This window comes from Canis lupus, chromosome 2 (assembly GCF_011100685.1).
Source record: "Canis lupus familiaris isolate Mischka breed German Shepherd chromosome 2, alternate assembly UU_Cfam_GSD_1.0, whole genome shotgun sequence".
Lineage (NCBI taxonomy): Eukaryota > Metazoa > Chordata > Mammalia > Carnivora > Canidae > Canis > Canis lupus.
Genome location: NC_049223.1, coordinates 53,571,919 through 53,599,673, shown reverse-complemented (window position 1 = coordinate 53,599,673; position 27,755 = coordinate 53,571,919). Strand labels below are relative to the sequence as shown.

Genomic DNA, 27,755 nt, shown 5'->3' with positions numbered 1-27,755 from the left:
ACGGTCTGACTCTTGGTTTTGGCTCAGGTCACGATCTCAGGGTTGTGAGATCGAGCCCCGTGTCTAGCTCCATGCTCAACGTGGAGTCTGCTTAAGACTTTCTCCCTTAAAAAAAAAAAAAAGTGGGGGGCACATGGGAGGCACTGTTGGTTGATGGTCTGACTCTTGGTTTTTGGCTCCGGTCATGATCTCAAGAGTTGCGAGATTGAAAAAAAAAAAAAAAGGGTGGTGAGATCCAGCCCTACGTCAGGCTCTGCACTCTGCAAGGAGTCATTGGCTTGAGCTTCTCTCCCCGTCTTATTCTGCCCCTACCCTCCCACCCCCACTTGCTTGCACTTTCTCTCTCTCAAATAAATAACTCTTTAAAAAAAAATTAAGACCTATTTGGTTTCTTTTTTCTCTTCAGTATGGTTACACTGTTCATTTATTTGTTTCTATCTGTGTTCTGGGCTTTTCTCCACCATTCTTTTTTTTTTTTTTTTTTTTTTTTTTTTAAGATTTTATTTATTTATTCATAGAGACAGAGAGAGAGAGGGAGAGGGAGAAGCAGGCTCCATGCAGGGAGCCCGATGTGGGACTGGATCCCCGGTCTCCAGGATCACACTCCAGGCTCCAGGCGGCGCCAAACCGCTGCGCCACCGGGGCTGCCCTTTCTCTGCCATTCTTCTTGATTTACTTACTCATATTGTTTATTTTTGACTTTGTAAAACACTGACATGCTTCCAAAAGTCAGAAGTATTCTGAGAGGTATACTCAGGAATGTCCTCCTCCCTGCATGCCTACTCCCCGCATTCCCGATGTCCTGCCATCCTTCCTTTTCTCACCATCTGTAGATAACAGAAATGTGCGTATGTGTCTGTTCTCTAACAACTTCTTTCTTACACCAAAGAATGGTTGGTTGGCTGTAGATACTCTTTTTCACTGTGTTTTCTACTTAACAGTAGAGTTTATCCTGGGAAACCACCCCACTGTGTGGGTGGGCCATGTGTACTCAACCATTCTCCAATGTATAGGCACTTAGATTGTTTCCAGTATTTTGCAATTATAAACAGTGCTCCAATAAACAGCCTTGACATATATACTTTTGTGAGACATACTTTTAGGGTAAATTCTTAGAAGCAGAATTGCTGGGTCAAAAGGTAAATTCATATGTATATTTATGAGATGTTATCACATGCTTCTCTATGAGGCTTGTACCACTCCACTTGCCTACCAGCAATCTATGAAAAGCGCCTCATCAAGAGAATGTATCATAAATATTAATTTTTATCAATTTGCTAGTTTTGTCTTGGTTTACGTATTTTGTTTTGGCTGCACAGACCCAGAAAAATCTTGATTCAGACACACACATTTGTACTTGTCAGTAATTGTCTTCTAGTATATTCTCCAATAAGCAGAGAGGACAACAGATACTTTATGATGAAGTCTGCACAAGGATAGAGTGAACCAGACAGAAAAGTTAATGCATTTGACTGAGTAGGATTTTTTTTTAATTTTATCTATTTATTTACTTTTGACTAAGTGGGTATTTAAAAACTATAATATATAAGATAGCTAAAGAGGATCTAGTAAAATGTTTGTGAGCACCTGAAGAATTTTCTCATAGCCTTACAGCTACTAGAATTCAGTTTGAAAATTAAGGACACTCGGTCTTTAATTTTCAGTCTTAGAATTTGTACTAAAAAAAAAAAAAAAAGAATTTGTACTAACAAAGGTGCTGCAGACCTTGCTTGAGAAACCTATTTCACATTTTATCAATTGGTTAAGTAATTCATGGAAAATGAATGCCTTAGATCTACATTTCACTTTTAATTGAAAAGCTTTAATTTCATGACCAACCACTGTTTTAAAGATCTAAGGCTAGTTATGAGCAGCGCATATAACATGCCCCACAAAGTATCCTGATACTTTTACCTATCAAGTTTTAAAATGACCAATCTGACTGACTGTTGTTTTCAATTACAAAAACATCAAGCCTCTAATACTGGGCAATTTAGAACTCTTGTAAGTAACTCCCAATTTTTTTTTAAAAAAGATTTTATTTATTGGGATGGGGGGGCAGAGGGAGAGAGAATCTCAAGCAAACTCTGCTCAGCAGGAAGGCAGATACCGGGCTCTATGTCAGGACCCGGAGACCCTAAGATCGTGACCTGAGCCAACATCAAGAATTGGCCACTTAACCGACTGAACCACCCAGTTGCCCCCCCCCCATTTTTATTCAGTATATTTTCCCCCACATATCTTTTCCTTTCTTGTTTTGTTTTTTTCTTTCTTGATTTTAAAACAGATATAATTGAGATATATTTGTATCAGGTATACAACATAATGAATTCAGTATTTGTTTATATTTGCAAAATGATCAGTCTAGATAACATTTGTCACTATACATAGCGAACAAAAAGTTCTTGTGATGAGAACTTTTTTTTTTTTTTTAATTTATTTATTTATGATAGTCAGAGAGAGAGAGAGGTGCAGAGACACAGGCAGAGGGAGAAGCAGGCTCCATGCACCGGGAGCCCGATGTGGGATTCGATCCCGGGTCTCCAGGATCGCGCCCTGGGCCAAAGGCAGGCGCCAAACCGCTGCGCCACCCAGGGATCCCGTGATGAGAACTTTTAAGATCTATTTTCTTAGTAACTTTTTTTTTTTAAAGATTTATTTGAGAGAGAGAACGAGCAGAGGAAAAGGGCAGAGGGTGAGGAAGTGTTCCAAGCTGACTCCGCATTAGGCACAGAGCCTGACGCAGAGCTCCATCTCACGACCCTGATATCATAACCTCAAGTCAGATGCTTAACTGAACCACCCAGGTGCCCCTGATTATTTTTAATTAATTAAGGGGGAGAGGGAGAGAGATAATCTTAAGCAGGCTCCATGCCCAGCATGGACCCTGACATGGAGCTTGATCTCACAACCCTGAGATCATGACCTGAGCTAAAATCAGGAGTCACACAGATGCTTAACCTGCTGAGCCACCCAGGCTCCCCTATTTTTATTTTATTTTAAGCAGGCTCCACACTCATTGTGGAGCTTTAACTGAGGAACCCTGAGATAAAGAGTCCTATGCTCTACCAACTGAGCCAGCTAGGGACCTGCCCCCGCCTGTTTTTATTATTTTATTTTTTATTTTTTAATTTGAGATACCTCTGATTCTTTCTCAGCTAAATATATAGGAGAATTAAGAGTGTGTTCAAAATCTTACCACACTCCTTTAAATTGTTTTTGTTTTGTGACTCACATAAGTTCTACACTGTTTTGAAGTAGGAAAATTTTTATTCGGGTTTTTGTGTTTTAATTATAGGATAAAAATATTGCCATTCAACCATGAAATGTTAATGTTTTAGTTATTTGGAGGGTACTTTTTTCCAGGCTAAACTGTGAAAATGCAGTCCTCCAAGAAGCTTTGAACATGAAAACAGAAGAAATTAAAATGCTCAAGTCAGAAAATGCACGTAAGTGGAGAGTGATACTTTGATGATTGTTTAAAATAGTATGTTAAAAGATCAGTTTTAGGGCAGCCTTGGTGGCGCAGCCCCTGGCGCCTGCAGCCCAGGATGTGATCCTGAAGACCCAGGATAAAGTCCCACATCAGGCTCCCTGCATGGAGCTTGCTTCTCCCTCTGCCTGTGTCTCTGCCTCTCTCTCTCTCGTGTGTCTCTCTCATGAATAAGTAAAATCTTTAAAAAAAAAAATAAATAAAAGATCAATTTTAAATAGAGTGCCCCTTGTTAAGAACATACATAATGATAGACAAGGTGCTCTTATTTTGAAGTAATACACTGTAAGGATAATAGAAGAAATGCATCATTTGGGGTGTTTGTAATTAAAAGAAAAATTTTTAGGTGAAATTCAAATAACAAAACCATTCAAAAGTAATTCATAACATTCACAACGTTTGCAACCATGTAGTTCCAAAAGATTTCCATCACTCCAAAACAAAACCCTGTATCTATTATTCCCCCCCCATCCTCCCTTTACCCTTTAGTTTTTATACTCATTGTAAAACGGTAGAGCACCTGATGTTTGAGGAATCTGAGTAGGTATATGTTTTACTGGAACACTAGTAGAAAAAGTATGTAACTGTATAATTATTCAGTATTTTCAAAAATGTCTTGTGACTTTATTACTAAGAAATTTTTAAGATGACTCTGAAAACTTGAAATTTTTTACAAATGTGTATATATACACATCCCTTGTTATGAGCCACCATATGTGAAAAGTTAAGGTATTTTTAATATTAAGATGGCATCAACTTTCTATAAAATTTTATTTTCTTAAAGATCTTATTTATTTATTTATGAGAGACACAGAGAGAGGCAGAGACACAGGCAGAGGGAGAAGCAGGCTCCATGCAGGGAGCCCGATGTGGGACTCGATCCCGGGTCTCCAGGATCACGCCCTGGGCTGAAGGTGGCGCCAAACTGCTAAGCCCCTCAGGGATCCCTTTTATAAAATTTTATTTTTATTTTTTTTCCTTTTATAAAATTTTAAATGTTGATTCTTCCTTCTTAGCAGAAACTTTTAAAGTAGTGGCTTGAAGGGGACAAGGTTCTAAATCAGGTCATGGGCACTTTCTGTAGTTCAGTAAGTGAACTATGGCAGAGCCCATGGGTGAGAACTGCACACAGAAGATGGTGCTTCTCAACAGCAGTGACTGAGCAGATGGGGGGGCTTCTCCTGTGTTGGGTGAGCTCAGGACAGAAGGTGCCCATGACCACATCCCCTCCCCCTCTACCAACTCATCCTGCAGTAAGAGGGGGTAAAGTTATTTTCTGCTCAGTAGACAGCAGTACCCTTCTTGTTCTAAATGTTTGGTTGAGAGCCTCTTGTGAAGTCAGCTAAAATTATGTAACTGGTACATCTGATGTTGATGTATGGGATCTCGGCATCTGGTTGTCTTCCTATCCAGCAAAGGCAAATAATTTGCATTTTTTTCTTCTCTTTGAAAATCCTACAAATTTTCTTTGCGCAAACGAAGACCAGACTTTAGTTGCAAAAATGAAGATACTTCAATGTTAAAAATGGTAATGTTTAATCCAGTGTTTCATGTACGTTATCTCCCTGGATACCCACTATTCCATCAGATTTTTTTTTTTAAGATTTTTATTTATTTATTCATGAGAGACACAGGCAGAGGGAGAAGCAGGCTCCACGCAGGGAGCCCAACATGGGACTCGATCCCGGGTCTCCAGGATCACACCCTAGGCCAAAGGCGGCACTAAACCGCTGAGCCACCCGGGCTGCCCTCCATCAGATTTTTTTGATGGGGCCCGTCTTAATAGGCAATGTCTGTGTATATGCACTGCTTAGAAGTGAGTGTATGTTGTTGCTGTAATTTCATAACTAACGCTCTCTTCTTTGGCCTTTCCTAGTTTTAAATCAACAGTATTTGGAGGCCCTTGCCATGCTTGAGGTCAAACAGCAGATGGTAGCTCAGGAAAACATATGCCATGATAAAAGTGGTTTTACCGAGGTTTCAAGTCTTGAGGTAGGTAAGCCTGTATGAAAGTTGAAAAGAGGGAAATTTTCTACTTTCCTTTTCCCCATCACCATCTGCTACATGTTCTAGAATAGCATTATACTTAGCAATTTGAGACTAAGGGTAAGAGGCCCATGTTTCCCCAGGGCCGTTCTTCAGCCTTACTGGCACCATACCTGCGCATGCATTATATTCTGGGACACAGGATGTGTGGGCCACCTCCTGCCCCTCTTACTTATTTTCATAGTTTTAGCAGAAGCTGTGGTAGCCGTGTCTCACATTACATGATCACAGGTATTTTTTACAAGTGGAAGGATGATTATTCTCCTGACATATTCTAAGTCATTCATCATCTCTGAGCATCCACGCCTCTCTGGTGGGAGCTGGTAGGAGTACGTGCTAGGCAGCAGGACCACGCTCAGTCCCAAGAACTAACACCCGGTGTTAATATTACTTTATCAGGTCACAATACTGCCAGGGACACAGAACTATAGAAAACTGGTGCCAACTTAAGGTTTTGGAGAAGGAAAAGCAGCAAGACACAATTCCTTTAAGGTTTTATTGCAAGTAATAATGTTCTTTCTTCATTTGTAGTTACTTTCCACTTGCTTCCTGAAATCCTTGTCTCCACTTTCTTCTAGCTGTATTTTTCTTTCCAGTTTCTTTGAATTAGATGCTTGAATGGAAATGCGCATGTGTGCATGCATCCTGGTGTTTGTGTGCAGCCAGGCCCCGTATGGCACTTGGTAACAGGAGTAACACTTTTGCATTTACAGCTTGCTGTGCTGGGATCCTGCCTCTGCCATGGTCTCAGAGGGAGTCCCTGTGCCTGTGCCCAAATGGCAGCATCTGCTCGGAAAATGCTTCTTAAACTCAAACAGGAGGTATCGTATTATCAAAACACTAAAAGCTTTGGTTTTGTTTCTCTAGTAATAAAGGAAAATATCTGCAATAATTAGCTTCATTTTAGGAGGCATTAGCTTTGGATGTTATACTTAGTTTTATGTCCTAGAATTAACTTATAAACTGGATTTTATTCACATGGTTGCAAAATACAAATAGCACTTGGTACAATAAGGTGGCAACGTGAAGTTGTTTGCCTAAGTTTGTAGTTAATATTTCCTAAATTTATATTTTTCTCTATAAATAGATGTAAAAATTACTTTATTAGAAGAAAAATCACACTCATGCTTAAAGCCACTAGGATCCACAACACTGATAAATGGGGAGATGAACATAAAGTTTATTAGAAAAGCAGCAAGGTACAGTGGAAGGAACCTTAGTACCGCAAACCTAGGTTTTGAGTCTTAGCTCTAGAATTTTCCAGCTGTGTAGCTATGGACACATGTTAAACAGAAACTAATAACTACTTATTAGGTTGTTGTGAAAAGAGGAAGCAGACATTTAATGTTTAGCAGTTCCATGCAGATGCCTTTAAACAACCAACCTTTGGCATTTAAACAAACAACCTTTGCCATTATCTTTAGTTATAATAATAAATACAGCATATGGAACATAATTTTAATAATATTTTTCCCTTTATTTAAGTATGGGATTTAGTCTTTAGATATAGGAAAAATAACAATTAAACATTAGCAATTCATTAAGAAAAGCATTGACTACATGGATCACAGTCCGGGTCAGTTATGGCAGGTATCTAAAGGTGATACTTGTAATTATTTTCAGTGATGTCTGGAATGGCCCAGGGCGGAACTGACATGCCAGCCCTCTTGGGGCAGGACACGCACGGGGCCTGGCTAGGTAATGTGGTGAAGTCCAAGAAATGGATAACAAGGACTGGTCAGGCACCACACGGGAAAGTTCTGGTAATCTAGTTCAGAGTGGGTGGCTACTGTAGATGGAGGGGAATCAGCGAGTACTAATTAGTTTAAGCAGATGAAAGAGGTCAGACAGCACCAGACCCATGCCGGGTGGGGAGATTACATTTGCTAGTCTGACTCCGCATTCAGGCAAGAATTGTTAACGTTTTGCTTCTGAAACCTCTCAAACTTTCTTTCTAAACTAGTTGGGACTTTTACAGAAGAGTAAAGACGAAGCTTACATAATGGCAGATGCATTCAGAATTGCATTTGAGCAACAATTAATGAGGAAAAATGACCAGGCACTAAGATTGACACAAATGGATAAAATGTGTAAAAAACCAACAAAATGGATAAATTGGAAGCACCTTAAAGAGGATGGTAAATATGAATTATTAAATATGAATTATAATGGCAATAATCGGGTGTAATTTTGTTTTCGATATAATCAAAGTTGATTAAGCACAGTTGATGCAATGGAGAATATAATTGAATATTGCAAGATAGTTGTGATTTATTACAGAAGAATGGGGTCACTAAATGTAACACATGCAGATGAGGTATTAGGATCACCAAAACCTTAAATTAACAGTAGAATCGGGATCCCTGTGTGGCGCAGCGGTTTAGCGCCTGCCTTTGGCCCAGGGCGCGATCCTGGAGAACCAGGATCAAATCCCACGTCAGGCTCCCGGGGCATGGAGCCTGCTTCTCCCTCTGCCTGTGTCTCTGCCTCTCTCTCTCTCACTGTGTGCCTATCATAAATAAAATAAAAAAAAAAAAAAAAAAAAAAAATTTAACAGTAGAATCTTTTTACTACTCATTTGTCTCATTTAAACCAGACTGTATTTCATGGGAAAAGTTTCTAGAGTGCCAGGTGACTAAAGGGAAACTGCCTAGGAGGCAATAATGAAAATAGACCCAACATTAAATATATCTAACTAAACTTTGTTGAAATGTGTGATTCTGAAGAGATACTGAGGGGTTGAAGAAGAAATCTTAAGTTGGAAATACTAATAAAATGCTCATAAAATAAAAATGAAACAGAAGTTAAGGTTTAGATTCACAAACCTATCAAAAGCTCATTGTCATCTTTGAGTATTGTAAACAAAATCTATAAAAATGGCATAAAAGAATAAAATTACAGTTGAAGTAAATCACTCAATATAATCAAAGCAGCTGTTATTTTTTAGAAATGTTTTTCTAAATGGTCAATACCAGTTTTTATATTATTCACTGCAGCTCCTATTGCTTCAACTTAAAACTCTCAATTTCAGACTTATTAGTCAAGAAAATTACAGTGAAGCTTGTAAGTTTAAATTTTTTTTTTAAAAGATTTTATTTATTCATGAGGAACACAGAGAGAGAGGCAGACACACAGGCAGAGGGAGGAGCAGGCTCCATGCACCAGGAGCCCGACGTGGGACTTGATCCCGGGGCTCCAAAATCACATCCTGGGCTGAAAGCAGTACTAAACTGCTGCCCTAAATGTTTTAGTATTAAAATTCTGAGATGACTATTTCTAAATATTTTTTTAATATGTCAAAATCCATTATCTTAATTCCAGTATCTCTCATTTTTAGATGAATTTGGGGAATAAGAATCTTATAATATTAAAATCAAACTTTTCATAATAGATGCCTATTTTCCAAGTAGTACGTATTTCTTACAGTATACTGGTTAAGCGTTTGAAATTTTAGTTTAACTAAACTTTACCTTCTCTTTGTTGAAATGGTAAAAAGTGCTAAGCTTACAGGGATAATAAATTAGAAGCAGTAAACAAGAACTGTGAAAGTAGGAGATCGTTAGGCGCTATGGACAGACTTTTCACGAGATAGAAGTCAGAGCAACACAGGAAAACCTATTTCTGAACATTCCTTCTTAAAGAGACAGTCCACGTCGTCCTGAAATTAGTTTCTGTAAGAGTTTTTCTGACATGAGACTTACAAAAGAAATCACTGCGCTGGCTAACATAATGTCTCAGCCCCCCAACAGTCATTTATGGTAAATACAAAATCAGTTCTTTATATGGCTGATACTTATAATAATTAACGCCTTGGTCAAAGCTGAATGCATGGCCTCAATGTCCAGCTCAAGGTGGGTGAGTCGTCCAGAGAAATAAGCACACACAGTCCATATACTTAAGCTTTTTGGAATCGATGGAAGAGTATCTAGTCCTGTTAAGGACAACAAATGTGTAGGTCATCTTCGGGCAACTTTTTTTTTTTTTTTAAAGATTTATTGATTTGAGAGCGAGAGCTCCCTCTGAGCAGGGAGCCCAGTGTGGGGCTCGATCCCAGGACTCCAGGATGGTGACCTGAACTGAAGGCAGACACTTAACCAACTTAGCTGCCCAGGTGCCTGTGGGCACCTCTTCTAAACTAGTAGGAGCTGGATTGCTAAATTTTCAAAGGTATCGTCGTTTTGAGGCTAGCCTTGGTGTTCTGTGATAGAAGGTGAAAAATCCCTTTGGAAATCTGATCTTAACTGCTTGTTTTGACAGAAGTTAAGGAAAAGCATTATGGGAGAATGAAAAGGAAGGAAAAGGCATGCTTAATCTTAGGGAGTCTGCTCCATTGTCACCTGTACAGAAGGACCCCCACCCCCACCCCCTGTGCATGGAAGTTTGCCACAAGGGTAGTGGTTGGTAGAAAAATAGCTGGGTTTTCCCTAAGAGGTGGATTCATGTAGATTCATAGACATTTCAGTACCTGAGTATGTATTCATTTCATATTCCAGAACTCCTGCCTTAGCTGATAGGAACCTTAAGAACTTTTCCATAAAAAATACACTTTGATATGTAAAGCTCTCGATCTGTTTTCCATTACGGCCCTGAAGAAACTGGAAGCAGAAGTCCTAGTAACTGATTCCTCTGGGAAAGGCCTTTCCAAGTCCATACAAGCGTCAACGGCTTTTTGGTCAGTTTCCTAGTGATGAGACTGATTTTATTCATGTGGTTCAATGATCTGAAGAGGAACAGGAGGACTGTCACAGGTCATTTTCTTCTATGTGGTTAATATGTGAAGGCGGCATCAACTTTTCTCACTGATACGCAGCCTAGAGGAGTTCTGAGAGAGGTTATAAGCATATTTCTTTTTCTACACTGCACACAGAGACACTGCACACAGAGACACAGATTCATCCACTCATCAAAGCTGATGAGCACAGCTTGTCTGGCTTTTCTCCTTTTGCCACAGTTGCTGGAGGAGGTCACGAGTGAGCGCCAGTCCCTGTGGTTTATCAGAATTAGGGGGAAAGGGAGAGGTCTCTTATCTGTTCTCAGTTTTCCATAAGACCATTTGTGGAGCATTCCAAAGGCATTCTTGATGTTTGTTTAAATCTGCAGTTTTTCTATGAAGAACATCGTCAGTGTATACATTTCAGGATATGGATTTTTAAACGTATCGGTACCTGGGCTAGTTTTCACAACTGTGCTATGTTTTTGTAACAAAATACAAATAAAATTTACCATCTTAACCATTTTTAAATAACATTAACTACATCCACATTGTTTTCTAACCATCATGACCCTTCATCTCTAGAACATTTCTTTTCATCTTCCCAGACCGTTTAATGGGTAAATTCCCTTCTCCCAGCAACTCCTCCCCACCCCCACCCGCTGTGCTCTTGTTATTTAATGACACAGCAATCCTGAAGTATAGGTGCTATTATTCTCATTCTAGAGGTGAGGAAACAAAGCTCAGAGACCTTATCCAACATCATTTAGTACGCAGTTAAATGAGGATTCAAGTCCAGGTCTCTGAAGAATTTGCATAGTTCTGAGGCCATGTTTTTATTGGCTGTGCACTGTGCTCTCAAATAACAAATGACATTCAACACTGGGAGACTTCCCATACGTAACTGGATTGCTGCCTCCTCTGAAGACTGAAATGATAACGTGGGCTTCGTGCTGTTCTGGGGAGCAGCTGCTTGATGAGACAGAGTGGCCGGCAGGGCACTGCCCTGGGTCCTCACGCTGTGCACCCACCCTCTCAGCCTCCGTTTGCCATCCTGGCTCTAACGTCTGCGTTCCTCTCCCATTACACTGTAATGCTGGACTCACGAAGAGAACTACCTTCTGGCTGATTTACGAATGAATTATCCCTGCTTCATACTTACCTCTCTTCCTGGAAGTACATTAATAAGTATCTTTTCATGTCTCAGTTGGATTTGCATGTTCAATTTTAGGATTATCATCACAAGGAAGTAAGAAGACCTTAGGGCAGAAACTGTTGGGGATGCTCCCTTCAGAAAACAGTTCTAAGAAGGTGGATGACCAGAATAACCCTGAGCAAGTCTTTAAGATGCTAATAGAGTTGGTTAGTATCTTTGCTTTCCTTTTGTTAGAGGTTTTGGTTAAGCTAGTCTTTTTGCTTCCTATTAATTCAACTTTTTAAAAATGTAATTCTTTAGCACTCTATACTTGCCTTTTATGCCCTTTTCCCAGCTGAGGTACCATCCTCCAGTTTTGATCTTCATCTCCTTAAATTCCCTGCATGCTCTTCCCACTTCTCCCATCCATGTTCTTCCTGCACAAGTTTAAAGCTTCACCTCTGAAAAGAGGGGGCTCCCTGTAATTAACTGCAGGCACCTCTGTCATCTGCACTTATACATACAATCCGCGACAAGACCTTCTATTTACTTAGGAACTTTTAAAGTGTACAAGGCAACTTACACATTATATCCTTTAATCATCACTACAACCCTGAAAATCAGTCCTGTTATCCCCATTTCGTGAATGACTAAAAAGACTCATGCTATATGAACATACTTATCTATAGAAGTGTTTAAGTTGTTTATTCTCATATAAATATACAAAAACAATTTCACATAAATAACTTCATTCTCTTACAGACATAAGTACATGTTAATATTATATACACATATATGCACACGCACCATGTACATATATTTTCCCCCTCTTCGGATGACCTACAAAAGTTTGAGCATAAGGAAAGCTTTCTGTTCCTTTAAAAAAAAAAAATCCTTAGAATGTGTAGCATGTTATTTGGGATCAGTAGACACCTAATTAATGTATTTTCATTGATGGACCTGACAGGTTGAAGATAGAACATTTTGAGAAAAATTCTTCTGACTATAGCTCTACAATATGTGATTTTGATTAACTGGTATATTTTTATTTTTTTAAAGACTGTTTGTTTTAGAGACCCTGTGTGTGCAAGTTGGGGGAGGGGCAGAGGGAGAGAAAATCTCTAGCAGACTCTTCAGTGAGAGCTTAACATGGGGCTCAGGGCTCAATCTTATGACCCAAGCTGAAACCAAGAGTCAGACACTTACAGGACTGAGCCCCCCAGACACCCCTAACTGGCATAATTTTATTTTCTGTATGTGCAGTTGAATGATAAAGAAGAAGCTCTGGCTCATCAAAGGAAAGTTAGTTACATGCTTGCTCGGGCACTGGAAGAGAAAAACACCACCTCAAATGTGAATAAGGAAAAAAATCCCATGAAAGACAATTTTGCATTAAAGTCCTGGGGGAAATCTTCAGAATTCCCTGTACTGCATGATCCTGTATATTCAAGCGTTCAAATTTTAAATTCCGTGGGCTGCATTTGTTCAATCCAGCACCCTCACAGAGTTCAAAACTGCACAAGAACTCTCAAGAGATCCTGTTCTTTGCCATCAAATATCATATTTTGAAGATAAACCAGTTGAAATCAGAACCAAGAGCTATTTCTATCGAGAGACTTTAAAAGACTGTACAAATGTTGCAATATCTTCAGAAATTTTGTATTTTCTGGGTATTTTTAAGTTTTAGAAGGCAGCTTAATATTAAGTTTTAGAAGGCAGCTTAATACTTAGATACTCATTTTCTACAAGAAACTTATTAGTATCGTGTTGACGACATTACTATACTTTGGAAATTTTAAATTTTCAGTGTTTGCCAACATCTTAAAAACAACAAAAATGATTTTTAAGAAAAAGTTATTTAACTTTAGATTAACTTAAAGGGATCTCTGTCATAAGCAACAATATAAATTAATGCTCTAAGAAATAGCAATGCCTAGGAGTGACTTAATTTTTTGAAATATGTGTATCTTGTTTTATCGTATTTTTCAGGATTGTTCATTTGTCACAGGAAGTTTAAAACTAATAATTTCCTCAATTTCAATGAAGTTATTATGGTGGGACTTTGGCAGAACTATATTCCAAGCCCCGTTAATTACCTCTATAACTTTTTTTTGTTGGTGCAGTGGCACTTTGTAGCTAGAACTACACAGAATTCTAGCACTCGCACCATTATGAATTAATTAACTTCTTGTTGTAATGCTAAATTTTAAGCCATTTAATTTTTTCTTGCTTTCTATAAATGTTACATAGTAAAGATCTTTAATACCTTCTGGGGGGATCCCTGGGTGGCACAGCGGTTTAGCGCCTGCCTTTGGCCCAGGGCGCGATCCTGGAGACCCGGGATGGAGTCCCACATTGGGCTCCCTGCATGGAGCCTGCTTCTCCCTCTGCCTGTGTCTCTGCCTCTCTCTCTCTCTCTGTGACTATCATGAATAAATAAAAATCTTTGGGAAAAAAAAAAACCTTCTGGGAATGCTGCTACATTAATAACATCACTGTCATGTCAAAGGAAATGGATTACATTATCAGAAACTTTTATCTAGTTAGGATCTCTAGTAAAAGAAGATGCACGGCTTGGCTGTGTTGAATATTACTTAAGTAGATGAGGTAACAACAGGGCAAAATGAGGGAATAGAAAATATAAACTGTTTTATAGTTGTGTTAAAGCAACACCACTGGCATTAATAAATACTAATAAAAGATGAAAACCTGGCAAGTAAATTTTGAAAGAAGTAGTGATGAGGAACTACTGTTACTAGATGTTAAGAATGCACTGTCTTGACAGTAATATAAAGCTACGTTATTTAGAACAATGTGGTAACCAGCGGGTCAATGGAATAGGATAAAGACCACACACAGATTTAATACATATGACAACTTAATGTGAAATAATAGGTAAGAAAAGGGAAAGATGTGGCAATGTTCCACAACAGGAAGTGTAAAAAAGAAATCAAATACGGCTGCCCAGGTGGCTCAGCGGTTTAGCGCCTCCCTGCAGCCCACGGCGTGATCCTGGAGACCCAGGATTGAGTCCCATATCAGCCTCCCTGCATGGAGCCTGCTTCTCCCTCTGCCTGTGTCTGTGCCTCTCTCTCTCTCTGTCTCTCATGAATAAATAAATCTTTAAGGAAAAAAAAAGGTTCTTTTTTAATGTGTGTGTATAATATGTACGTGTATAATGCAAATTCATATAAACATAAAATTTGGAACACTCCAAAAGAATCTAAATCAGCATGTTCACAAGTTAGATCATATATGGTTTAGCAAATGTGAGGAACTATTCAATCATACAGAAATTTCAAAAATGTAAATTAGAATGAGATACCAAATTAGCAAAGATCACAAAATATGTGAATGACAGAGATGATGGGGTGAAACAGATCCTTTCATAGACTGGTGATGGCTGTGTGTATCTTGGGGGATATATACTCAGAAGTGAAATTGCCAGATCATATGAAGATGCTCTTTAAAAATTTAAGGAAAGGCTGTTTTCCAAAGCAGTGACACTTTTACATTCCAACCAATAGTGCACAACGATCCCAATTTCTCCATATCCTAACCAACACTTGGTATTTTCTGCGATTTTTTTTTTTTTTTTTTGATAGTAGTGATCCTAACAGGTATGAAGTGGTATCTCATTGTGGTTTTGACTTGCATTTCCCTAATGACTGGTGAAATGTTTATTCTAAAGTCCTTTGCCCATTTTTTTATTATAATTTTTTTTATTGTTGAGCTATCTTTTATCAGATATAGGATTTGCAAATAATTTCTCCTGTTGTTTTCACCCTGTGCTTATCACACTCCTTTGATACATACAAGTTTTAAATCTTGGTGTCTATTTTGTCTTTTTAATGAAAGCAAGTTCATTAAAGTTTCTCTCTTGGTAGCAAACAAGGAAACCAAACAGATTCTAAGCATAGCTGTTGGCTTGTAGATGGGAGACGCCATGTGACCAGGCCTATGGGCTGTCTTAAGAAGCTGGGAAAGGCCCCAGGCTGACAGCTAAGAAGGACAGGAAGCATGTGCATTAAAATTACATGAAATGAATGAGTTTGGAAGAATATCCTTCCCTAGAAACTCAGATAAGAGCTCAGTTCAGCTGACACCTTGATTTTAAGCTATGCAAAAAATAGAGTTGGGCCAAGTCAGACATCTGACTTACACATCTGTGAGGTAGTAAATTTATGTTATTTCAAGCTGCTACATTTATAACTTTTATGCAGCAAAAGAAAAATAACAGTCCATAAATAAAGCAAGAATATGTAGTGTTATATAAATTTAAAATATATATGTATATATATACACTAAATGGCTGTTAAACTTACACTTATATGTATTAACATGGAAGGAATTTAAAAAGTTTTGAGTAAAAAAGTGTGAGATATACAGTCTATGACTCATATAAAATTTTAAGACCCCAAACAATACTGTGTATTACTACATGTATTTTTATAAAATAGCAGTATAGTATCATGGAAGGACACACTCATTTCCTGAGAGTCACTCTCCCTTCGGGAAGGTGAAAAGGAAAAGAATGGCATGACATGTTAAAGGGACCTCAATTTCATTTTTAATTTTTTCTTTTTTTCCTATTTAGTATATATTAACATTTGTTAACTCTAGGTAGTAGGTAGATGCTACTACTACTGCTGCTTCTATTTTTAATCTGTGATGCTAAATGGGCCAGATCACCAATGTAACTGATGATTATTTTTATTAAGGTTTCCTCAACCATTTTCAATTCTACATTTCAGAGAATTGAACTTTTAATTTTACTTTTGCACTCTCATCAGAAAAATCAGAATTGTTTGTTTTAAAATACATTTAATAAAAATAATCCAGTTTTACATATTTTACATGTGTGGAATATTTACAAATTCTTTCTATAACATTTACTTAACGTTTACTATTTTTCCATTATTGGCCTTTTTGACTATTTCCTTCAGTAGTAAAATACTGTCCAGTGATCTCTGTAACTAAAAAATTAGCTTCTTGGGTAATCCTCCTAGGTGAAAAAAAAATGAGGTGGTTCACATTTAATCTTTTGGCAATTCTAACCAATCAATGCATTCCAACTACATTCATTTCACTTGCTTTGATTTACTAATAAAATTTATTAAACATTAAGCATACGGTATACTAGTAAAAATTTATGAAGAAAATAAGGTATACACGGTAAGTTCTCACAACTCTGAGGTGTACCCAAAAGTGCCCACGTCCTTTCAAAAAGCTTGATTTAATTATTTTCAATGGAAACTAATATTGCTAAAATAACACATTCTCTACCACACTGAGAAAAGTAAATAGCTCACAACCTACATTTCTTAGCTGCCCCTTGGTCATTAGCTATACATTACCTACTTGGGAGTTTTCTGAATTTATTTCATTTTTTATGAAAATGAAAGTTTTACCTTGTTCCAAGGCCTGTGTTCGCTTCCGTTTTGTTGCTACAGCTGGATTTGACTGCTCCTTTAAAGTTTCCAGGGGACAGTTTGGTCTTGGCAGCTGACATCCAGGTGTTGGACCTGGCCGATTACTGAAATATTTAGTTTTCAATGCCTTGAAAAAGAAAAGATACCAAGGAAAGTAGGGTTTTACATATGTGAACTGTGTTTAAGAAAATCTAACCTCCAGAATTGTTGGGAACATTAAAAACACTATGTGAATACCCCACTTCCAAAATGAAATTTCAAGAATTTCGATGAGCCAATTATACAAATAAATACGTAACAGGTTAAGATCGGCTAATAATTTCATTACCTTAAGAAAAACACACTACTTTCTAACTTTTCTACATTAAAACAGCCTATACTATATGAAATATCCTTAGTAAGATACTGTATAATTCAGCACTCTACACTTTGGGGCTCTGGTTCAACACGTAAAGAGAACAACATGTTTTAAAAAAAACTTTGTTTAAACAACATGTTTTAAAAAAAACGTTTGTCACATCTGTATGCATTCGAATGCCAAATCATGTAAATAAAAATTCTTTAAAATAGTTTTATAAAAAATGCAAAAGGTTGAAAACGATGTTTTAAAATTTAACAATCCACTGCAAATTAATAAAAATTTTACTTGGAAGGAACTGCACAAAGTTATTTCTATATATTACCTGCTCAGTGTTCAATGAGATATTTCCTTTACTTTGGTCCAAAATTCCAATAAAAATAGTTTCAAATGACAAACTTGTCAAGTTCTACTTTATCTGCATCATAGTATAGTTCAGTAACTACAATATTCCTTTTGGATACTCCTTTTAGGAACTTAAACCCATATAAACTTTTCAAGCATTTCCTCCCACATTATTTAAGACATTCCTGACTTCAAGAGTTCTATTTCTAAAATACTGCTTCTGAATCATAATAGTTCTATAACTAAATTAAGCTTATTCTGAGCTATCAGAGATCTAAGAATGGAAGATTATCTCATTCCAACTTTAAGACAGATATCCATGAGCCAGAACCCATTTTTTAAAATGTATTCTATCAAAATACAACTCAAGTTGTCACAACTAGTATTTTTCTATAAATTTTGAGTTTTTACTATTAATGAAAACAACTTTCTAGGTAATCTGAAATAGTCTCAAATTTCTTATGATAGAAGTAAGAAGTACATGTGTATGGGTGGAAAGAGAACAATGAGGTACTTGTTTGAAATGAGAAAAGTCATTCTAATGGTAAAGTATCAATGCAATTGCTGTATTAATGCAGCATCATGTACTGCCAAAAAGAGATGGTCTATAAAAGTGAATGCATTAGACAATCATTTGGTATTCTGTAATAAACTTAAGTGAAAAAAACTCCACTTTGTATCCTTGGTATATTTATTGTACATTAACACATGGTTTCTTAGATATGAAGGCTTGTGAAATTTCATTTTAATCAGGGTCTTACTTTATGAAGCCAAATCATTGTACTGTGTTGCGTTTCTGCTTTGCCCTGCCTTAATTTTAAGTGTTTGTGACATTATTCTTTTTTTGTTTTGTGCTTGTATTTAAAACAAAGAAAATGAGTTTCCCCCCACAATCTATAGGTCTTTTATTTTTGCGTTTGGTAACATTTCTTCTTTTTGAAGAGCAGATATTCTTGATCTTTGTAATTTTTTTTTGAGTTTGATTTTTATTTCCCTTAAACAAGGGTCGGTATCAATGTTTGTTCTATTTAGACTATCTTTCAATCTCTTGTAAGCATATAGTTGTATTGAGCTATACGATGGAAAAAAAAAAAAAAAAAAAAGAAGAACTATACAATGTTTAGGGTCCCTGGCTCAGTTAGTTAGAAGAGCATGTGGCTTCTGATCTCAGGGTTTTAAGTTCAAGCCCCATACTGGGTGTAGAGATTACTTAAAAATAAAATTTTTAAAAAAGAAAAGCAAAAAAAAAGAACTATATTATTTTCTTCTCCATTATAATTTTTTGACTATGACAATGATCAGCAAGCATATTGGGATTGCATTTCACGGGGAAAAAAAAACAACAAAACACTTTGGGTATTAGGATTAGCACAAACCTAATTGAAATACCATTATCTCAACAAGTACAGAATACTTCTTATTTTTTATTCTCTAGGTAAACTACCTGAAAAGCCAATTAATTATGAAATAAATATGTATTTATATTACATATTTTAACAAAAGTAAATTCTCCCATTATCGTGTGTGCATGATATAATTTAATACCAGTCTGGAAAAAAAAAAAAATACCAGTCTGAATAGTGTTTGTAAGCTTAAGGACAAGAAAAAATTTGTTATTCCTTAAAACAAAAACACATCTTTACAGTATTTAAAGAATATTAGAAAATCTTACTAAATTCCATTTTTATTTTATCAGTGCCAGAATTAAGATTATCCCCTTATTTCCTAATATAAGAAATACATGCTAAAATACCTGTGTGGCCGTAATTCGAGTACATGGGTTAAATAAGAATAAGCCTTGTATGAGATCTAGCAAGTCGTCTCCTGCTGCAATGAAGATGTGTTGTAACGGGATTCCAGGAAAACTTTTAAATGTCACGAAATCTGGAAGACTACACATGTCCTGTAAAAATATTTATAATTCAAACTTAAAGATTGAAAGGCATATAGTTCTCAAATGAAGAACTAAAACTGTCAAATGGAGGCTATGATGAACCATATAGAAAATTTCAAGAAATCGGGATCCCTGGGTGGCGCAGCGGTTTGGCGCCTGCCTTTGGCCCAGGGCGCGATCCTGGAGACCCGGGATCGAATCCCACATCGGGCTCCCTGCATGGAGCCTGCTTCTCCCTCTGCCTGTGTCTCTGCCTCTCTCTCTCTCTCTCTGTGAGACTATCATAAATAAATAAAAATTAAAAAAAAAAAATTTCAAGAAATCTATTTAAAAACTCCTAAAACTACTAAGTAGAACACAGTTACATGGTATAGGATAAACATACAAAAAAACAACTTGTTCTATATACTATAACAAAAGTGAATACTTTTTTTTTTTTAAGATTTTATTTGTTTATTCATGGGAGACACAGAGAGAGAGAGAGACAGAGACACAGGCAAAGGGAGAAGCAGGCTCCATGCAGAGAGCCCGATGTGGGACTCAATCCTGGGTCTCCAGGATCAGGCCCTGGGCTGAAGGCGGTGCTAAACCGCTGAGCCATCCGGGCTGCCCAACAAAAGTGAATACTGAAATTAAAAATGCCATTCAGAATAACTCAAAAGAAAAAAAAGGGGGTGGGCACCTGGGCAGCCCAGTTGGTTAAGCAACCAACTTTTGTTTTTGGTTCGGGTCATGATCTCAGGGTTGGGAGCCCAAGCCTTGCATCAAGTTCCACACAGTGTGGGGCCTGCTTAGAATTCTCTCTCCCTCTGCCCTGCCCCTCTCCTGCACACATGTGCTCTCTTTCTCTCTCTCTCCCACTCTTTCTTTAAGAAAAAAAAAAGAATAACTGAACAACGAAATATGTGAAAATCTAACAAAACATGCAGGACACATATACTAAAAGCTACACAACTGGGGCACTTGGCTGGTGCAGGCAGTGAGGTGTGCAACTCCTGATTTCAGGGTTTTAAATTTGTGCCCCGTGCTGGGTGTAGAGATTACTTAAAAACAAAATCTTAAAAAACAAAACAAAACAAACAAAAAAAAAATCCACAACTATACAACTATGCAAAGTAAATCAAAGTTCTACATAAATGAGGAGACCGGTTTCTTCAAGGATTTGAAGATTCAACTCTGTAATACAATTCCTACCAAAATTCTGACAAAATTATTACACACATTATTCTAAATGTATATTAAATGTAAATCTAAAAATTTACAATTTTATTTACGAATAAACAAGTGGGATTATCTTACTGAACTACAATACATAAAATTTAGCAACTTAAATTGGTGTAAGTTTTAACCAAGATTTAAGATTTCTTTTTTTTTTTTTTTTTTTTATTTTTATTTATTTATGATAGTCACAGAGAGAGAGAGAGGCAGAGACACAGGCAGAGGGAGAAGCAGGCTCCATGCACCGGGAGCCCGACATGGGATTCGATCCTGGGTCTCCAGGATCTTGCCCTGGGCCAAAGGCAGGCGCCCAACCGCTGCGCCACCCGGGGATCCCAGATTTCTTTTTTTGTAGACAATGTAATGGGTTAAATATATTTATAGTACTGACACATCTTAATTGTTAGTGAAAATTCTAGAAATATACTCTAAATCCACCAAGATGTTGATAATCAAACACCAAATACCCATCAAATGAAGTATTATGAGGCTGTTTAAAAAAATCAGTAATAAATACTAACTAAAAAGAGCAAGTTGGGTGCAAAAAAATTATATGGTATGGTCCCATTTTTATTAAAGAAAAGACAAAAGATGCAACTCTCTGTGTATGTGGTTTGTGTATGTATCCTCATTGCAAGACTTTTCAGCAAACTGACAGTGATTAACCTGGAATGGGAATTACTGGGATAGAGAAAGGGCAACATTACAAAGGAGGCTGGACAGTATACTGGTTTTAACTTTCTACTTGATATAAATTTTTCAGAATATATATTACTAGTAAATTAAGACAAAGAATACATTTAAGTAATACCTACATGACAGAAACATACATAATCCTAACTAACTTTCAAAGAACATGTATGAAGGCTTACAGGCCACTGTTCCTCAGTTGGTGTGCCCAAAGTTTCAAATATTCTTGTTAGTTGATCAAGGTCTGAATCTCCCGGCAAAAAAGGAACCTGAAACAGAGTAAGATGCAGTTATTTCAATGTAGTATGTAATAGTTATACAAGTAATATTATAAATTTAACAAAAAAACTAAACTAACAAAAATCAAAATGTACTCTGAAGCATACTAGATGTGGCATTAGCTCCTACCACTACTAACCTACCACCATGCTTCCCATTTTATTCACTCCTCAAATCGTTAGTAAACACCAGGCAGGGATGCCTGGGTGGCCCAGTGGTTGAGCCTCTGCCTTTGGCTCAGGGCGTGACCCCGGGATCCAGGATCAAGTCCCGCGTCAGGATCCCTACAGGGAGCCTGCTTCTCCCTCAGCCTGTGTCTCTGCCTCTCTGTGTCTCTTATGAATAAGTAAGGAAAATCTTTAAAAAAAAAAAACAAAAAAAAAAACACCAGGTAATAGGCACTGTGCTAATTAATTAAACCCTAAGCATTTAAAGAAGGGAACAAGAAAGGGGCACTTGGATGGTTCAGTCGCTTGAGTGTCTTGATCTCAGCTCAGGTCTTGAGCTCAGGGTGGAGAGTTTAAGCATCACATTGGGCTCCACACTGGGCGTGGAGCATATTTACAAAAAAAAAAAAAAAAAAAAAAATGTGCTCACTTCGGCAGCACATTGGAACAATACAAAAGAGATTAGAATGGCCCCTGGGCAAGGATGACACACAAATTCGCGAAGCGTTCCATGTTTTTACGCCATGTGGAACCGGAGTGTGGTGAGGGGGGAAAGTCAGGCACCTAGGGGAGGGAACCCCTCAGCCGGGTGGACCCAAGGAAATGGTCCCATTTCATACAAGCTCAGGCCTGCTGGGGCACAGGGAGGCGGGTGACATATGAAAATCACGTCCAGCACCCCTGTGCCCCCGGAGAACAGCTAAAATAGGTTCAGCCTTTTCCACCTCATCATTTCTGTAATCTGTTCTTTGATGTCTTATTTTTCACAAAGAAATTAAATGACTTTCATGAGCTTTAAAAAAAAAAAAAAAGAAGGTAACAAGACCATCCTGGCTCTCCCCAAGGGTGGATGTGAGAATGCTGGTAATACCATGAAAGGGACATTTACCAGACATTTTCACTGAGAGCACAGGGTCCTAGCACACACAGAACAGCACCTAACGCACTCCAGACAGGTCAAGGAAGGCTTCCTAGGGGAACAGCAGTGAAAGTTGAAAGATGAAGATTAGCCAGAGGCAATGTGTAAGGTGGAGGAAGACTATTCTAGTTGAAGTACAGGAGCAAAGGCTAGAAGGCAGAACACTATCTATATTAGAAATCTTATTTAAGTAATATCTTGGCGTTCTATTTCTTTGAAGAGGTAGGATGGCAAATTTTAAAAGGCTAAGTGACCGCAAGCTAAAAATTAAATGCTAATAATTAAAATCCTTGCTATAGGGGATCCCTGAGTGGCGCAGTGGTTTAGCGCCTGCCTTTGGCCCAGGGCGCGATCCTGGAGACCCAGGATCGAATCCTATGTCGGGCTCCTGGTGCATGGAGCCTGCTTCTCCCTCTGCCTGTGTCTCTGCCTCTCTCTCTCTCTCTGTGTGACTATCATAAATAAATTTAAAAAAAATTTTTTTAAATATAAATAAATAAAATAAAAATCCTTGCTACACACAAACATTTTCCACTTCATTCTCAAACATCTGTGTAAATAATAGGGTAAAAAAGAGTTTACACTGTGAATAAGAGGACTTTCACACTATTAGAGGCCTTGAAAAAAAGTTTATAAACTCAATGAGAAGATGAGATTAAGTACGAGGTCTCCAAAATTTCTATTACTGTGGACCCCTCCCACCCACCCCCAACAACCCCTGCCAAAAAAGCATTTAGCCCTGCCAAGTATCAGTTTTTTCCAATCTCACCCTTCTTGCCTTTTATGAGAAAACACATTTGGGGCTTTAAATGTTTTTCTTTTGCCAGCTGAAGCTCTGTCAACAGAAGCTGCTGGAGAAACACTACAGGAGAAGACTTTTGCTTCTTGGGTCCAGCTGGCTCGACCAGCCGGCTCCTGGAGCACTCTCGGCTCCTCTAGCAACAGGTTCCCACACCTGTGGGCAGTTCTTTCAGCGCCCAATGCACCAAGCAGCTTCCCTCTACAGATGGTTGTACAGAAGATTGCCTCCAGAAACCCCCGGCCCCGGATGAGCTTTCCTCTGCATGCAAGAGGACAGATTTTCAACACAGTCTGCCAACACAGCTCTATAGGAACTTTTCTGTCATCCAGCAAGCCACGCTGTGCTCTCTTCAAAGAATAGCTCTCAGTCCCAGAGTCCTCTGCCGTAGGTGCTGTCTCAGTCTTAGGTTGGCTGCTCCTTGTCTATTCCTGTATTAAAATTCTTTTTTTTTAAAAGACTGAGAGAGCGACAGATAAACAGTATGCAGGGGAGGGGCAGAGGGGGTCTTAAGCAGATGCTGCACCAAGCACAGAGCCCAATGGGGGGGGCTCGATCTCACAACCCAAAGATCATGACCTATGCAGAAACCAAGAGCCAGACATGCACCACCCAGGAACCGTTCTCTTTACTTTTTATTAGTCAATCATTCATTATTGCAATCACTTATATTTCTTTTTATTAAACTTCTCTCTTGGGCAGCCTGGGTGGCTCAGCGGTTTAGCGCCACTGTCAGCCCAGGGCCTGATCCTGGAGACCCGGGATCGAGTCCCACATTGGGCTCCCTGCATGGAGCCTGCTTCTCCCTCTGCCTGTGTCTCTGCCTTTCTCTCTCTCTCTGTGTGTCTCTCCTGAATAAATAAAATCTTTTAAAAAGTAAATAAAAATTAAAAAAAAATAAACTTCCTCTCTTCACTGTATGGTTTCTATTTTCTGACTGGATCCAGACTTAATACAATCCTTATATATAATACTGGACCATTTATGTATATGAAATGTACATCCAAAAAAAGAAACCTGAGGGATCCCTGGGTGGCGCAGCGGTTTGGCGCCTGCCTTTGGCCCAGGGCGCGATCCTGGAGACCCGGGATCGAGTCCCACGTCGGGCTCCCGGTGCATGGAGCCTGCTTCTCCCTCTGCCTGTGTCGCTGCCTCTCTCTCTCTCTCTCTCTCTGTGACTATCATGAATAAATAAATAAAATCTTTAAAAAAAAAAAAAAAAGAAACCTGAAGTTACACTAAGTAACACTGCATGAATATTTTTAGGCATCCTAACATTTCCTTCTCATACTGAAAAGATTATCTCCTACTTTGCAGACTACTAATATAAATTATACTGTAAGATCTGAAGAATGGGACACTCATCATTATAACCTTACTTTCCTGGGCAAGCTAGCAATTTAATCAGATTTTAAGGATGGGTGTTTGGGGAACGCCTGGGTGGATCACTGGTTGAGCATCTGCCTTCAGCTCATGTCATAACCCCAGGGTCCTGGGATCGAGTCCCACATCGGGCTTCCTGTAGGGAGCCTGCTTCTCCCTCTGCCTCTCTCTGGGAGCCTGCTTCTCCCTCTGCCTCTCTCTCTCTCTTTCATGATTAAATAAATAAAATCTTAAAAAAAAAATGGGTGTTTTGGTATGATGTACAAAAAATTTTTTTTTCCAAATATTCCACTGCGCCACCCAGGGATCCCCAAATATTTAAGTAATCTCTACACCCACCATGGTGCTCGAACACATGACCCTGAGATCAAGAGTCACACACTCTGGGGTGCCTGGGCGCTGCAGTCGTTTAGGTGTCCCACTCGTGGTTTCAGCTCAGGTTCATAATACCAAGCCCTATATCAAGCTTTGCACTCAGTGGAATCTATTTGAGATTCTCTTTCTCTCTTCCCCTGCCCCTCCTATTCACTCTAAAAGAGATAAATCTTAAAAAAATAAATAAAAGTCACACACTCCTCAGACCACGCCAGCCAGGCACCCCATGATTATAATGAGCTGCTTAATGTGTGAACTTGGATTTCTACAAATAAGTTTGCAAAAATAAACCAACTATAAAACACATTTCTGATAAAAAGTGGGAAATCTGAACATAGACCAGATGTTGATTTATACTTCCTTTTCTTCAGAGAATAATGGTATCATAATTATAAAAAATTCTTATCTTTTAGAGAAATAGTAATATGAATAAGATGGCATGTCTGGAATTTGTGGCAGAAAAAAAATGTGGTGTGAGAGAATTATAAAATAAAGCTGGTCATGTGTTAAAAACTGCTGCAGCTGGTTGGTAGGCACACTGAGGATCATTTTTCCCCTAAGACTCCCCTGCTAAAGCTCTTGTCCCTCCTGCTTCAATCTTGACTAGTTGCTCTCTAGCCTGCTGCACAGCTGCTGCAGGTGTGGAATTCTATTCATCCCCTTTTTGTGTTGAATCTCATGTTCTCTAAATCCCATATCTTTCTCTTGATTTACTCTCATGTAATAGTAGAGCACAGCTTCCAAGAAATTCCTAAGAAAGGAAGGTGTAAAATTTTTAGTGTAATAAATTCTATTTATTCTCAGAGCTAACTGAAAATACAAATGGGCATGCAATTCTAGGTTGGAAATTATTTCCTTCAAAATGCATTCTACTGCCTTCCAGATTTCAGTGCTGCTTTTGGGAAGCCTGATGCCATTCTCTTCTCTAAACCTTCATTATGATTTCTATGTAACTTCTCTTTTCTCTCTGTGGAAATAAAATATTTTTCTTAAACTCTGGTACTCTGAAATTTCTCAAGATGTATTGGGATGGGTCTTTTTGCACTTTGAGTCAATTTACATCCATCAATGCTGGGCTATTTTCCTGTGAATTTCCTGTCTTACATTTTCTTCTGTTTTTTGTTATATTCTATGATCAATCCTGGATCAATCAGCTAGTTTTAGTTTTTGGTCCTATTTGATAAAAGAATACTTTCCCCTGTTTTCATTTTCTTTTAGTTATCCTATGTGAAAATTCTTCAGTATCTTTTATTCTTTGATCCTTTAGTAATAGAGCATCCTGTTCTTGTTTTACAGGTGCAGTATACTCTCTTAGTTTTCTGAAGATGTGGCGAGGGTGGAAAGTTAATTTTCTTCTGCTATTTTTCCCAAGGTTCTTTTTAAGTTAGTCTTTGACGTGGGATGCTTTCATCAAATATCTAACGATCCTTGCTGATTACCTGGTAATTCCAACAGGATGGAAGCACTCATTAAATATCTGGAAATCCCTGATAACTATGTGGTAATCGCTAACTATTCATACTCAAGGTTAAGGTACTAAAAACGTCGATTACAACTCACAGGCCTTCTCTAGAAAGACTGGGTGAGGAATTTAATGCCAATTATTTGTGGGTCTATTCTCGGGGTCATTCAGTTCTTCCAGTAATGGATCCTCTACTCTTTGGTCTGCGTTAAAGAGTTACTACAGAGTATTACGAGGCTAAAGGGTTCTGGGAGCTGGGCAGGGAATTAAATTGAAAGTTTCACAGTTCAGCATACAGACTTTCATATCATCTGCATGTTTTTACTCACATTCTCCACTGTGTCTGAGATGGTGATGCGTGGAGATTTGTGTTTCAATTTCTTTTCTAGAAGAGGGATAAGTCAGGTGGCAATAAAGGTGGAAAAGGGAAGGGACCTGGCTGTGTAGGGGGATCCTGGTATTAACTGCCCATAAAAAATTTTTTTCGACCAAGTTTTTAGACCTATACTTCATTATCATCATCAATGATCAGTGATCATAGGTGTTTCTCAATAACTGAGCACCTTCAGGATTCTGTGTGCCGAGCCACAACTGCCTTTAGTTGGCATCTTTTTCTGTAAAATTTTAGCCTTCTTAATTTCTGGTTTTACATCTGCTGGCATAGTATTTAGGGCATCTCCTAGTTTCAAAGATGGCAATATATATATATATATATATATTTTTTTTTTTTTTTTTTAAGATTTTATCCATTTACTCATGAGACACACACACACACACCCCCACACACAAAGAGACAGAGACACAGCAGAGGGAGAAGCAGGCTCCCTGCAAGGAGCCCAATGTGGGACTAGATGCAGGATCCCAGAATCATGCCCTGAGCTGAAGCAGGCGCTCAAAGCCGAGCCATCTCTAAATTATCTTTTTAGAGATAATTTATGGGGGATGGTGCTTGCCCTGCCATCTTGAAATCTTTAAGATACAATTATCACTTTATTTTGAAAATGTCTTCCCTCTATTAAGCACCAAAGCAATATTTTTAAATTCGTTTT

At 38.2% G+C, this 27,755-nt stretch overlaps 2 protein-coding genes and 1 pseudogene across 14 annotated transcripts in view; 2 read left to right on the top strand and 1 right to left on the bottom strand.

Annotated features, from left to right (window-relative positions):
- Positions 1-13,094, top strand: part of CCDC125 (coiled-coil domain containing 125) — a 30,611-nt gene extending 17,517 nt beyond the window's left edge. For 5 of the 6 annotated variants that reach the window (XM_038530778.1, XM_038530779.1, XM_038530777.1 and 2 more), the window contains 6 exons: positions 3,367-3,449; positions 5,370-5,485; positions 6,253-6,360; positions 7,503-7,677; positions 11,482-11,612; positions 12,649-13,094. In XM_038530778.1, the coding sequence (XP_038386706.1) occupies positions 3,367-3,449; positions 5,370-5,485; positions 6,253-6,360; positions 7,503-7,677; positions 11,482-11,612; positions 12,649-12,954 (919 nt within the window). In that variant the 3' untranslated portion in view covers positions 12,955-13,094. The remainder of the gene's footprint in view (positions 1-3,366; positions 3,450-5,369; positions 5,486-6,252; positions 6,361-7,502; positions 7,678-11,481; positions 11,613-12,648) is intronic. The other variant, XM_038530780.1, reaches the window with a different exon arrangement.
- CDK7 (cyclin dependent kinase 7) overlaps positions 1-27,755 on the bottom strand; it is a 63,870-nt gene that overhangs the window by 14,321 nt on the left and 21,794 nt on the right. For 3 of the 8 annotated variants that reach the window (XM_038530781.1, XM_038530783.1, XM_038530786.1), the window contains 3 exons: positions 21,505-21,591; positions 19,274-19,423; positions 16,797-16,944 (listed from right to left, as the gene is read on the bottom strand). In XM_038530781.1, the coding sequence (XP_038386709.1) occupies positions 16,797-16,944; positions 19,274-19,423; positions 21,505-21,591 (385 nt within the window). Of the gene's footprint in view, positions 1-734; positions 1,427-9,440; positions 11,847-16,129; positions 16,391-16,796; positions 16,945-19,273; positions 19,424-21,504; positions 21,592-27,755 lie in introns of those variants that run through there. The other 5 variants (XR_005355649.1, XR_005355648.1, XM_038530782.1 and 2 more) reach the window with 5 other exon arrangements.
- LOC119870636 lies at positions 22,191-22,287 on the top strand (annotated as a pseudogene).